Below are 14,342 nucleotides of genomic sequence, written 5' to 3' on the forward strand. Positions count from 1 at the left end.
AGGGGGAAGTGACGTATGTGCCGTAAAGCAGTCAAAGTCGTAAAATTTGTAGTTTTTTAGTGTGGCAGGGTTCCTACCATGCTCCTCAAAGTTACATAGTGCCAGTGAAAGCGATACAGACCCCCTCAGATCATGACAGAGGTGTCATTAAACCTGTTGGAAGTTGATGTACCATCACAATGACTCTGGAAATATGATATTAAGGTGGAAAAGTTACGTAGTGTCGCTTTAATTGATCAAATTACCTAATGACATTTCTAGATTTGTTATTTTCTTCTTTAAATCATGTAGATACCATGTATTCTATTCATGCTGCTGTTTATTTGCTTTGTCTTTGTTTTTAGACTGCAATCATGTATTCTGCATATTTTAAATCTTTGTACAATATTTTGCTGTATTTTACAGGTAGAGGCCTCGTATAAGCCCCTTGGGCTTTTTGCCTCAGCCTAGCACATTACCAATCTCTCTTTTACATTTGTATGTTACTTGTTCTGTTTTTATACTGTGCTGAATAAATTAATCTAAAAAAACGGTGATCTATATCTTTTCTACAGAATAAAAGATTAAGTGTAAAGTGTGAAATACCAGTCTGGTCCAGAGTGTGAATGGAGCATGAAAGGCAGCACCAAGTAAACAGAACAACAAGTTAGTTCGGGATGTTTCCGAATCCCACATCAGCAGCTGCTTGAGCTGGGGAGTTTCCCATTTAGTTGGTTTGCTTCATCACCACGGCTTTTAACTGGAAACAAAGGGATCTTGTAGGAGTCATACTCATGTGTTCATTCATTCAACTTTCCAGGGTTACGTACCGACTCTGTGGAGTCTGATTTCAGGTTTCCAGGCGAGGTCCAACAGTCTGCGCTGACGGTCGAGCTCTTCTTCATACTCCAAGATGCTTTTTTCAAACACTGACAATATTTCTACAGCAGCTGCTGTTAGTCGCTGACCGATAAACTCTCTCAGATGATTCACCTTAGACATTGTTGAAGAGGAAAAAGAAAGGAAACAACAGAACCGTCCTCTCCTTCTTCTTCTCTAGGTTTAATGGCGGATCACAACCAACGTTATTAGGTTCTACCGCCACCTGCTGTACCGGAGTGTGTAACATCAGGATCATTATTACACCAGGTTACAGTCTAACTTAAAGGGGGAAAAAAAGGAAATACCTAAATAAAATAAGATAACCACATTTAAATCTTATTATCTATCCCTGCATCTTTAAGAAAGACAAGGATTTCCTTATAACAATCCCTCATCACCTCACTCCTCCCTAATAACCTACTAAACTCCATTCCCGTCCCAGCTCGTACATCCTGTCTCTTAAAGCGTTCCTTTCTACCTCATACTTGCCACATTTAAGAATCACATGCTCTACATTCTCTGTGACATCACACTCATCACATTTATCAGACACGGACTTTGACATTAAATACAGAGTTGATTTTAAACTAGTATGACCTAATCTTAATCTAGAAATGATGACTTCCTCTCTCCTACACTTTCCTTTGAAAATCTTCACGTTAATTGACTTGTGTATGTTATAAAAATGTCTCCCTTTTACACCGTTGTCCCACACCTTCTGCCATGAATCCCTCACTGCCTTTCTAATTCATGATTTTGCTTCACCTTTACCAAAAGGAATTTCCATAATTACCTCACTACTCAATTTCAATGCTCTTTTAGCAATATTGTCTGCTTTCTCATTGCCATCAACACCCATGTGGGCAGGAACCCAACAAAACTGCACAGTAATTCCAGTTCTGCATAACCTCCACAACACCATTAATATTTCCAACACTAGATCTTCTCTTATTGTTTTCTTTGAAGTCAAACTCTGAAGGGCTGCAGTGGAGTCTGAAAAAATGACATAGTTCCTTCTCGCAGTTACAGTAAGTATTTCATTTACCAAATAAAGTAATTAGAACAAAATGCATACAACATTCTTTCCATCACTGGTTTACTACGACTTCTGTCATTTAGCAGACGCTTTTATCCAAAGTGATTTACATCTGAGAAAACAACACAAGCAAGAAGGTTTAGAAAGAGTTTTATTTTTTCCGACACAATGAGAGCTGACACAATTTATATGATAAGCTTCTGATTGTTAATATCAATAAATAAAATAAAAATATCTTTAAATTCATGTGTTCTTTATTATTTGTCATAAAACATTTATGTTGTGAAGAAACTTTGATTGCAATGGGCTTCAAAATAATACACATGGTAAGTCTTTGAGACATTAAAACATTTAAATATCAAACTGATCAAACTATCAAACTGATTTTGGTGTGAAATATATAGATATACAAGACTCATTTAAAGCTGCAGTTTCCAACATTTAACCACTAGAAGGAATAAAGATCCCAAACTAACCCCCAAAATCAGAATAACGGTTCATTCATGCATGAATCACCCACAGGTTTTCTGCAGGGGTTTGAAGCCTCTTTTTCCTCGTATTGTGGCAGGTTGGAATTATATAAAGCAAGAAGTTTAATGCGTAATTAGGGGCGTGGCCTTTTGATTGGCATTAATTTGTCCAACCTGTAAATAAATACTTTTTCTAAGATTTTAGAAAATGTTGGGAGTAAAGAATCAGGCCTGTAATTAGTGAATTGGTGTCTGTCTCCAGTTCTGTACAGTGGGAGGACTTTTGCAGTTTTCTTTTTTTTTGGGAAACTTTAGCTTGTATAGTTACAATAACACAGCATGGATCATTTGAATTACATTGTTTTGACTTAGTTTGTCCCATGAATTATCACGATAATCTGATGTACGCGCAGCTCAGATTTTAAAATGCATAGAGCCTTTTACAGTTGTCAGCAAACTATGGATAACATCACAATATATAACCTCTGAACGGAGTAGATGGAGAGAGTTTAACAACATGGAGCTGCAGATTAACTTTACAAATAGAATGTGAGTGAAGAAGAAACAGATGGGAAAAAGGACGTGTGAGAGAGGCTTTGTAGATGAACGAAATAAACTGTCACGTATAAAGAAACTTCAGCAAATACTAACAGCTCTTTATTTGCACCGTGTAGACGGCAAGATACCAACAGCAACAACGTCTCTCCACGTGTCTCCAGTGTTGGCATCGCTCCATTGGTTACCCATTCAGAATAAAATTCAGAATCCAATTTAAAATTTTATTTCTTGCATATAAAGCCCAAAACGGCTTAGCTCCGCATTATTCGCAAGATCTGATAGTGCCTTATGTTCCTGTCAGAGCTCTCTGTTCTCAGAGTGCAGGTTTACTCGTAGTTCCTAGAGTATCCAAATGTAGATTTGGAGGGCTGGCATTCTGCTATCAGGCACCACTACTATGGAACCAACTTTCAATCTGGGTTAAGGAGGCTGACACCACCTCCACCTTTAAAACTAAACTTAAAACATTTCTGTTTAGTAAAGCCTATAGTTAGTGTTCAGTAAACCTCTAGCTGGTGTTGGTAAATCTCTAGGTAGTGTAAACTCTAGTGTGTTAGAGTCGCTCCTCTAGTTTCTTGTGCTGGCCCCCCCTTCTCTTCTCTTTTTTCTCTTTTGTCCATGTTGCAGCATCCTCTGCCGGTGGCGAAGAGCATCACTGAATGCAAAACACCGGATCCTGCAGTGTGGGAGTGAGGGGGGCAGGGTAACGGCCCCTTTTGGGCGGGGGAGAAAGTTCGTCCCTCAAGACTCCTCTCCCTGGCCCTGCCCCTTTTCAACCTTTCCCCGACCCTGCACCCCAACCTGGGACTTGATGATTGGGCCGGAGCTTCGGGAGCTGCATGCTGGCCTGCGGTCCCCACCCCGGGTCATCCCGTTGCTGCTTCCACCTGCCTGCTGTGCTGTTGCCATCCCTGACCCCCAGTCTGGCCCTCGGCAGGAGTCCCCCCTTATGAGCCTGGTCCTGCTCAAGGTTTCTTCCCTCCTAAAGGGGAGTTTTTTCTTGCCACTGTTTGGCTTAAGGAAACTCGTCCACGCTCTTATCTCCTCCAGGCTTGACTACTGCAACAGCCTGCTCATCGGTATCCCCAACAAACACCTTCGGAAACTCCAACTCATTCAGAACTGTGCTGCCCGAACTCTGATGAGAACCTGCAAATACGACCATATCACCCCTACTCTCCAGAAACTACACTGGCTTCCCATAACCGCAAGAATCCAATTCAAGATCGCCCTCATCACCCACCTCTGCATCTACAGCACTGCCCCTCAATACCTCAAAGACCTCCTGACCCCTCACTCATCCACCCGGAACCTCCGCTCACAAAAGACCAACCTCCTCTATCAGCCCCGCACACGACTCAGCTCCATGGGAGACCGAGCTTTCTGCTCCGCTGCCCCACGCATCTGGAACTCCCTCCCTGAACACCTCCGTCAACCCCAGTCTGTGGACACCTTCAAAAAGGGGCTTAAAACTTTCCTGTTCAGGAAGGCTTTCCCTGGTCTTTCTTAGATGTTTTTTACTATTTTTACGCTTTTTTTACTTCTCGTCTTTTATGTGTCCTGACTTTCCCTTGATTATGTAATGCACTTTGAGATTATACATGAAAAGTGCTCTACAAATAAAATGTATTATTATTATTATTATTATTAGGTTTTTCTCCCACTAGGGGAGTTTTTACCTGCCATTGTTTATGTAATAACTGCTCGGGGGTCATGTTCTGGGTATGGGTCTCTGGAAAGCGTATAGAGACAACTTTTGTTGTATTAGACGCTATATAAATAAAATTGAATTGAATTGAATTGAATACTAACTATTTTAAGAAGGAACAGGGATTCAAACAAACTCAATGCAGAACTTTAAAAAAAAAAGTATACACATCATTCCCTCTGGGTCAAGTTGACGGAGAAGCATAAATCCAGGTTGAACCTGCAACCCTTGTGGGGAGGGGATTAGGCTCATCAGCCACAGGAGGTGGTGGTTGGACTTCTGCGGGTTCTTCTTCTGTGGGTCAGACAGGAGTGGACAGCTGCCCCGGGAGGACGACAACATGAACTTCATATGTCACGAGTCACCAGACTTCTCCTCCGGGTGATTTTTCATGTGACTCAACAAATGAATTCTGCGGCTAAAACCTTTGTTGCACGTCTTGCACAAATATAGCTTCTCGCCCATGTGCGTGGTTATGTGCCGTTTAAGAGTTGATGATTCAGTAAAGGTTTTTCCGCAGGTGTTGCACAGGTACGGCTTTTCGCCGGTGTGGGTCCTCGAGTGAACCACCAGGGTGGAACGTAGCCTGTAACTTTTTCCACATGTTTTGCAGATGTAGGGCTTCTCGCCCGTGTGCGTGGTTATGTGGCGTTTAAGAAGTGATGATTGAGTAAAGGCGTTGCCGCAGGTGTTGCACAGGTACGGCTTTTCGCCTGTGTGGATCCTCGAGTGAACCAGCAGGCCGGAACGTTCTGTGTAACTTTTTCCACATGTTTTGCAGATGTAAGGCTTCTGGCTCGTGTGCGTGGTTATGTGGCGTTTAAGATGTGATAATGAAGTAAAAGTTTTGCCGCAGGTGTTGCACAGGTACGGCCTTTCGCCGGTGTGGGTCCTCGAGTGAATCACCAGGCTGGAATTTTGCCTGTAACTTTTTCCACATGTTTTGCAGACATAGAGCTTCTCGCCCATGTGGAACATTTTATGCTTTTCGATTGTTGATAATTTTCTAAACGATTTTCCGCAGGTGTTGCACAAGTACGGCCTTTCGCCAGTGTGGATCTTCATGTGATCCATTAAAATACTACTTTTACTGAACTCTTTCCTGCAAGTGCTGCAAGAAAACACCTTCTTCCCCATGTGGGTCCTGGTCAGCTTTGATTTACAGTTGCTGTCTAACGGGACAGCAGCATCTTCGTGGTCACCGTGTCGTCTCATTGGCTCCGGATCTGCAGTTTTACTGGAGTCTGAGCATAAACTTTCAGTCCCTTCCTCATCTGTGTATTGAGCTTCAGGAGAAGTGTGCAACACCAGCTGGCCACAGTTTGGTCCTGGCTCACCATTTTCAATTCTCACATCAGCGAGATTGACCAATGAGACATCCACCTCTACGTCCTCGTGCTTCATCTCCTGACCGCTGGAGTCTTCCTCCAGTTCTGTAGTCTGTGGATGCCCTGGTTCCTCCTGGTCCGGGCTGCAGCTCCTCTCCAGGTTATCCAGGTGCTGGTCACTGAAAACCCCGTCCTCCTCCACCTTACAAACATTTTCTTGTGGGGGGTCTGGAATTACAAAAAGGGACAAAACGATTGGATTTTAACAAGTCAAAAGTGCTTCCCATTGTTTATTGTATTTGAGTTTGTTTGAGTTTGAGTTTATTCACAATACCAGAATAATAATTATAATAATACAATTGAATCAAACGGGTAGAGTGAATGGGTCCCCCAAGGAAGCTAGGAAAGCTTATAGGTGGGGGCCCATAGTTCATATAAGGGTGAGGGTACAGTCAATGGTATAAGCAGTTACCATCCGTAAAGAGATGGTGATGGACAAATGCATACAAGTACACAAAAAAAAAACCACTTAACATACATACTTAACATTACATACACATACAGTCACACACATACATCTCAGCAGTCCATGAAGAAGCATTTTAAATTATATATAGGTTAGTAAAAGATTATTCTTTTAGTTGTCTTTTAAACTTGGAGATAGAACGCAACACCTTGAGGCCATCATCAATCCTATTCCAAATCTGCGGCCCCCTGCAAACAACACTCATACTGGCACGCACATGTCGGTGACATTTCCCTAATGAGTGGTTTGATTCTTGTTTGGTACGTGTGCTGAGGACTGGAGATTGGCACAAGACTACTAAGTCTAGGGTTGAGCCTGTTGACAATTTGAAACATAAGACAAGCATTATGATAATTGTTTAACTCAGCCAGTCTTAGTAACTCAAAGCGGTGAAATAGAGGGTGGGTGGGGGAATTTCTCTGACCAAGACAGGGCCCGTATGACTTTCTTTTGTGAGGTTTAAACTTTGTCCTGAATCTTCGGTCTTCCCCTTCATCTATGTACCGTATTTTCCCGACCATAAGGCGCACATAAAATTCTTTTTTCCTTTTATAAATGTGCTGCGCACCCAATGAAACGGTGCGCCGTATCTATTACCTGTATTACGGTAATGCAAGGCGGACGGCCACCATGAGAACGGTAAAGGGAGAAGGGGGCGTGTGAAGCACCTGTGAGTTGCGGACGTGAATGAGACCATCCTCAAACTGAAAGCAGTAGCGCTGGCGGAAGAAATTAAAATTGAACATTTTCATGGAGGTCTGTCTTGGTGCTTTCGCTTCATGAAATGGTGCCAGCGCTGGGGAAAGAGGGGATCCGCGCGGGGGAAAGACGGGATCCGCGCCGGGGAAAGACGGGGTCCGCGCCGGGGAAAGACGGGGTCTGCGCCGGGGAAAGACGGGGTCCGCGCCGGGGAAAGACGGGGTCCGCGCCGGGGAAAGACGGGATCCGCACCGGGGAAAGACGGGATCCGCGCCGGGGAAAGACGGGACTTTGAAGGGTTTGATTAATGTAAAAACTGAAATAAAATACAATCAAACTAAGTTTTGCTCCCGCTCTATTTTTAAATAAGCACACTTGTGTGCTTGTGTGTGTGTTCTGCAGCGGGTGTGTGTGTTTTGCGGCACCCGTGTGTGTTTTGCGGCGCGCGTGTGTGCAGCTCCGTGTCTGTAGACTCCGCCTTTTGGGTCGGTGCGCCGTATGTGTGTTTTAAATCTAAAAATGAGACACAAAAATGAGGCTGCGCCTTTTCACACGGTGCGCCGAATGGTCGTGAAAATACGGTAGTATATTTGAAAACAAGTGCATTACTCTGTGTGACCATTAGGCGGCACTGTGACTGTACTCGTGTTACTGCGTTGGTATCGAGACAGTTGAAGAATAAAGTTGTTGTTCCAGAAATGGCTTCTTCCGTGTCATATATAAAGATCTAACTACAAGTACAGCATATGAACACATATATGAGTATCCTTCAACCATCACGTTTTTTGCCAGTGTCATCTCACATCTCACACTGTGACCTGCATCTTTTCTACAAAATAAACGATTAAGTCTAAAGCATGAAATTTGAACGGTAAAGTTGCATCTTAGTAACAGTTCAATGCCTCCCAGTTTATTAAAAATGACTCTGAACTGAAATGATCTGAATCATCTACTGTATTAATGAATGTGTTTACACAGGACTTGATTATATTTATTATTCATTTTTGTTCTACTATTAATAGACATATGTTAAATGATTTTGAATGATGTAATTTATTGACCATGTGACGGAGGGAAGGGGAGAGGGTGTGCTGTTGTTTTTATTTTTATTTACTCATTTATTTATTCCTTTTTTTAATTTATTTTTTCTTTTTCTTTTTTATCTTATTATTTATTTATTTTGGTTTAATTAATGTTATGAAAAGTAAAAAAAAAGGGGGGAAAATATTGATAATTATATTGTTATTGTAAATCTTCTTTTTTTCTTTTTTTTTAATGCCCTCAATAAAGATATCTATACAAAAAAATACTCTGGGGATATGATACTAAAAGCTCTTATTGTGTAGAAAAGATTTCGACCAGTTCCTTTTTTAGGTTTCCATTAATAAAATTTAAATCTACAGCTTGCAGGCCTCCATCGTTGAATTCTTTGGTCAGTTCAGTTTTCCTAATGTAATTATTTTTCTTTCTCCATATTTAATCAAAGTTAACCTGATTAATCTTTTTGATCACGTTATTGGGAATAGACAACGAGTTTGCTGGATAAATACATCTGGAGAGACTTTCCATTTTGGTTAAGAAGATACGACCTAATAAACTGATGTCTCTTAATAACCAGGAGTTAAGTTTGGTTTGGCATTCATTAATTACCCTCCAGACATTTTTATTTTCACGTTCTGCTGAATCTTTAGAAATGGAAATGCCAAGATATTTGACAACAGATTTTATAGTAATAGGCATGTTTTACATTTTATTTATATAGACTATATTTATATGGATATTGTGTAGATATAATAATAGCAATAATGTAAATTCATAGAGTTATAAAGGAGTAGGAACTAAGAAAAAGTGTAGACTTCTTCCTACTCCTTTTTTCCAACATATGTGAATATGAAGATGTTAATGTTTATTTTTTATATACATGTTCGAAATAAAAATTAATTCATTCATTCATTCATAAAGTGTGAAATCTCAGTCTGGTCCAGAGTCTGAATGGAGCATGAAAGGCAGCACCAAGTAAACAGAACAACAAGTTAGTTCGGGATGTTTCCGAATCCCACATCAGCAGCTGCTTGAGCTGGGGAGTTTCCCATTTAGTTGGTTTGCTTCATCACCACGGCTTTTAACTGGAAACAAAGGGATCTTGTAGGAGTCATACTCATGTGTTCATTCATTCAACTTTCCAGGGTTACGTACCGACTCTGTGGAGTCTGATTTCAGGTTTCCAGGCGAGGTCCAACAGTCTGCGCTGACGGTCGAGCTCTTCTTCATACTCCAAGATGCTTTTTTCAAACACTGACAATATTTCTACAGCAGCTGCTGTTAGTCGCTGACCGATAAACTCTCTCAGATGATTCACCTTAGACATTGTTGAAGAGGAAAAAGAAAGGAAACAACAGAACCATCCTCTCCTTCTTCTTCTTTGTGTTAAGCAGACTAGACGCATCAACGGCGTATTGCTGCCCTCTACCGACCATTATTCAAGTCTCTGTCAGTGTATTATATTTTCCTATATAGTCCAATACTGTGCAGATAATCCAACAGTTTCTTCATTTTAGTCCAGTTATCCAGGTTGAGTAGATTACACAGATTAAATACAGTTTCTCCAGCTGCTCCCAGGTCTCTGAACAGCTTCCTCCTTTGTAGAGAGTCATTCTTGCACTGGATGAGGATGTGTCTCACTGTTTCTCTGCCTCCACACTCACATTTACCATCCGGGTGTTTCCCAATCAGAGCCAGCCCACTCCTCAGCCCACAATGCCCAAGCCTCAACCTGGAAATAACAACTCAGTCTTTCCTTTTACAGTTAAAAGTGCATTTTCCTTTTTCCACTGAGCTCTGAATAGCAAAATAAGACCTCCCTTTCTCTTCAGTTCCCCATGCCCTCTGCCACACTTCTTTTGTTGACTTATTTATGATTTCAGTGTATTCTGACAATCCATATTGTAAAGTGAGTTCTATACTTTCCTCCTGTACTGCCTTTTTTGCCAACTCATCTGCCACCTCATTACCCTCCACACCTATATAGTTCCGTCTCGCAGTTACAGTAAGTATTTCATTTACAAACGAAAGTAATTAGAACAAAATGCATACAACATTCTTTTCATCCTCCTTGTCTTTCCCCCATTATAGCACTTTAACTTTAAACCCTCAGCACTTTAATCGTAACCAGCACTTTAATTTGCTCTGGCACTTTACCGCCTAAACTTTTAACTGCTAAATGTGAAATGTGTGTAATGTATTCACTATTGCAATATATGTAAATGTCTAAGATCGTGTTAGTAAGATTGATGTGTCAGGTTGTTCTCCTGTTCCTTCTATCTTAAATAGAAGCAAAATAACAAGAACAGAAACTTTTTGCACGCTATATTTGTATTTGTTCTAACTTGTTGTTTAACTTGTCTTTCTTTTATATTTTTAGCCGGGGGACTACCAATGGAAACTAGCTCTGTAGCTAAAATTGGGTGCATTTGCATTTTTAATGTATGTGAATGTACACTGTCCCTTCCCAAATAAACTGAATTGAATTGAATTGAATCACTGGTTTACTACGACTTCTGTCATTTAGCAGACGCTTTTATCCAAAGTGATTTACATCTGAGAAAACAACACAAGCAAGAAGGTTTAGAAAGAGTTTTATTTTTTACGACACAATGAGAGCTGACGCAATTTATATGATGGGGTGACGACATCCACTGCCAATCCAGGAAGCAGGAACACATGGAAACACACGCCCTGGAAATCTGCAACAAAAAACCACAAACAAAACACGAAACCGGCACGGAGCCAACCAAAACAACAACAGCAATCGACCTAAATCTTGAGATCTGATCGCAGTCTGAGCTAAGCTACCGCTACCTAACCCCAAAAACTAGAGAGTCAGCATGCAGGTGAACAAGCCAGTGTGTATGTCTATGTGTGTGCGTGTGTATGTATATGATCATGCGTGTGTGTGTGTGTGTGTGTGTGTGTGTGTATATGTTTGTGTGGCTGTGTATGTTTGTGTATATGCATGTGACTAAGTGGCTGTGTGTGTGTGTGTGTGTGTGTGTGTGTGTGTGTGTGTGTGTGTGTGTGTGTGTGTGTGTGTGTGTGTGTGTGTGTGTGTGTGTGTGTGTGTAATAAACCAAACAAAGCTCTACCTGCGAGACCAGAGGCCTGCCAGGGGCGTGGCCTTTTCATTGGCATTAATTTGTCCAACCTGTAAATAAATACTTTTTCTAAGATCTTAGAAAATGTTGGGAGTAAAGAATCAGGCCTGTAATTAGTGAATTGGTGTCTGTCTCCAGTTCTGTACAGTGGGATGACTTTTGCAGTTTTCATTTGTTTTTGGAAATGTCCCAGTTCTGAGCGACTGATTACAGCTGTATGTCAGTTAACAATCCATCAATAACCTTTTTGACTATTGTCATATCACCACAGTCAGTTGACACCTTGTTTTTACATTTACTTACAATATCTATGATTTCTCTCTCCTCCACAGCTGTGAGAAACATTGAATCTGGATTTCTACTTATTAATGTTTCCTTCCATCCATCAGCTGATCCAGGATCACACATTTTTCTGCCAGCTTTGGTCCAACACTCACAAAATACCTGTTAAAATGATTAACAACCTCATTCTTATCATTAATGACTTCATTGTTATTGGTTAAATATTGTGGATAATTAGTCTGTCTTGAACTTTTCCTAATGTAAATCTAGTACAACTTGATTGTATACATGTGATTCAATAATATTGTTAATTTCATATTATTTAAATAACATGAAAAACGTACACAAATATGTTGTAACTTATAGTTATAATAACACAGAATGGATCATTTGAATAAAAGTGTTTTGACTTAGTTTGTCCCATGAATTATCACGATAATCTGATGTACGTGCAGCTCAGATTTTAAAATGCATAAAGCCTTTTACAGTTGTCAGCAAACTATGGATAACATCACAATATATAACCTCTGAACGGAGTAGATGGAGAGAGTTTAACAACATGGAGCTGCAGATTAACTTTACAAAGAGAATGTGAGTGAAGAAGAAACAGACGGGAAAAAGGACGCGTGAGAGAGGCTTTGTAGATGAACAAAATAAACTCACGTTTAAAGAAGCTTCAGCAGATACTAACAGCTCTTTATTTGCACCGTGGAGACAGTAAGTTACCAACAGCAACAAATAATACAATTTTAAGAAGGAACAGGGATTCAAACAAACTTAATGCAGAACTTTAAAAAAAGTACACAACCACATCGTTCCCTCTGCGTCAAGTTGACGGAGAAGCATAAATCCGGGTTGAACCTGCAACCCTTGTGGGGAGGGGATTAGGCTCATCAGCCACAGGAGGTGGTGGTTGGACTTCTGCGGGTTCTTCTTCTGTGGGTCAGACAGGAGTGGACAGCTGCCCCCGGAGGACGACAACATGAGCTTCATTTGTCACGAGTCACCAGACTTCTCCTCCGAGTGATTTTTCATGTGACTCAGCATATCAATTCTGCAGCTAAACGCCTTGCACAAATATCGCTCTTTGCCCGTGTGCGTGGTTATGTGCCGTTTAAGTTGTGATGATTTAGTAAAGGTTTTCCCGCAGGTGTTGCACAGGTACGGCCTAACGCCGGTGTGGGTCCTCGAGTGAACCAGCAGGCTGGAATGTTCTTTGTAACTTTTTCCACATGTTTTGCAGATGTAGGGCTTCTCGCCCGTGTGCACAGTTATGTGCCGTTTAAGAGCTGATGAATCAGTAAAGGTTTTCCCACAGGTGTTGCACAGGTACGGCTTTTCGCCCGTGTGCCTGGTTTTGTGGCGTTTAAGATTCGATAATTTAGTAAAGCTTTTGCCGCAGGTGTTGCACAGGTACGGCCTTTCGCCGGTGTGGATCCTTGAGTGAACCAGCAGGCTGGAATGTTCTTTGTAACTTTTTCCACATGTTTTGCAGATGTAGGGCTTCTCGCCCGTGTGCACAGTTATGTGCCGTTTAAGAGCTGATGAATCAGTAAAGGTTTTCCCACAGGTGTTGCACAGGTACGGCTTTTCGCCCGTGTGCCTGGTTTTGTGGCGTTTAAGATTCGATAATTTAGTAAAGCTTTTGCCGCAGGTGTTGCACAGGTACAGCCTTTCGCCAGTGTGGATCTTCATGTGATCTATTAAAATACTTCTACTGAACTCTTTCTTGCAAGTGCTGCAAGTAAATACCTTCTTCCCCGTGTGGGTCCTGGTCAGCTTTGATTTACAGTTGCTGTCTGACGGGACAGCAGCATCTTCGTGTTCACCGTGTTGTCTCATTGGCTCCGGATCTGCAGTTTTACTGGAGTCTGAGCGTAAACTTTCAGTCCCTTCCTCATCTTTGTTTTGAGCTTCAGGAGAAGTGTGCAACAGCACCTGGCCACAGTTTGGTCCTGGTTCACCATTTTCAACTTTCACATCAGCGACATTAACCAATGAGACATCCACCTCTACGTCCTCGTGCTTCATCTCCTGACCGCTGGAGTCTTCCTCCAGTTCTGTAGTCTGTGGATGCCCTGGTTCCTCCTGGTCCGGGCTGCAGCTCCTCTCCAGGTTAACGAGGTGCTGGTCACTGAAAACCCCGTCCTCCTCCACCTTACAAACATTTTCTTGTGGGGGTTCTGGAATTACAAAAAGGGACAAAAAGATAGGATTTTAACAAGTCAAAAGTGTTTCCCAGTGTTGATTGTTTGGTTGTATTTGTGAGGTTTAAAGTTTGTCCTGAACTTTCGGTCTTCCCCTTCAGCTATGTAGTATATTTGAAAACAAGTGAATTACTCTGTGTGACCATTAGGAGGCACTGTGACTGTACTCTTGTGTTACTGCGTTGGTATCGAGACAGTTGAAGAATAAAGTTGTTGTTCTAGAAATGGCTTCTTCCGCGTCATATATAACATGGTGTCAGAGTAAAAACTTCTAGAAGGAAATCTAGCGGAAAATTGGAGAGTCTGAATCCAGAGATTTGAACTGTTTCTTGTCGCCAGCAGAATCGACGAAAAGTCTGATGCAGTGAAAAGAGCCACGTTTCTACATGTGGCCGGGGACGAAGCAATTAAAGGTATATAAAACCTTTGACTTTGATGAAGACGTAGATGACTATGATACATTGAAAGAACTTTTTCGCCAACATTGTGAGCCAAGGAAAAATGTGACATATTTGA

At 41.5% G+C, this 14,342-nt stretch overlaps 1 protein-coding gene across 1 annotated transcript; it reads right to left on the reverse strand.

The window, feature by feature from the left end:
- Positions 1-3,940: 3,940 nt before the first annotated feature.
- LOC133440700 (zinc finger protein OZF-like) lies at positions 3,941-13,727 on the reverse strand. The gene is made up of 3 exons (XM_061718018.1): positions 12,727-13,727; positions 5,032-5,530; positions 3,941-4,074 (listed from the first exon to the last, which is right to left on the reverse strand). The coding sequence occupies exons 1-3, from the start codon at positions 13,648-13,650 to the stop codon at positions 3,941-3,943; spliced, it is 1,557 nt and encodes a 518-aa protein (XP_061574002.1). The 5' UTR covers positions 13,651-13,727.
- Between the last annotated feature and the right edge of the window lie 615 nt (positions 13,728-14,342).

Source organism: Cololabis saira, chromosome 3 (assembly GCF_033807715.1).
Source record: "Cololabis saira isolate AMF1-May2022 chromosome 3, fColSai1.1, whole genome shotgun sequence".
NCBI lineage: Eukaryota > Metazoa > Chordata > Actinopteri > Beloniformes > Belonidae > Cololabis > Cololabis saira.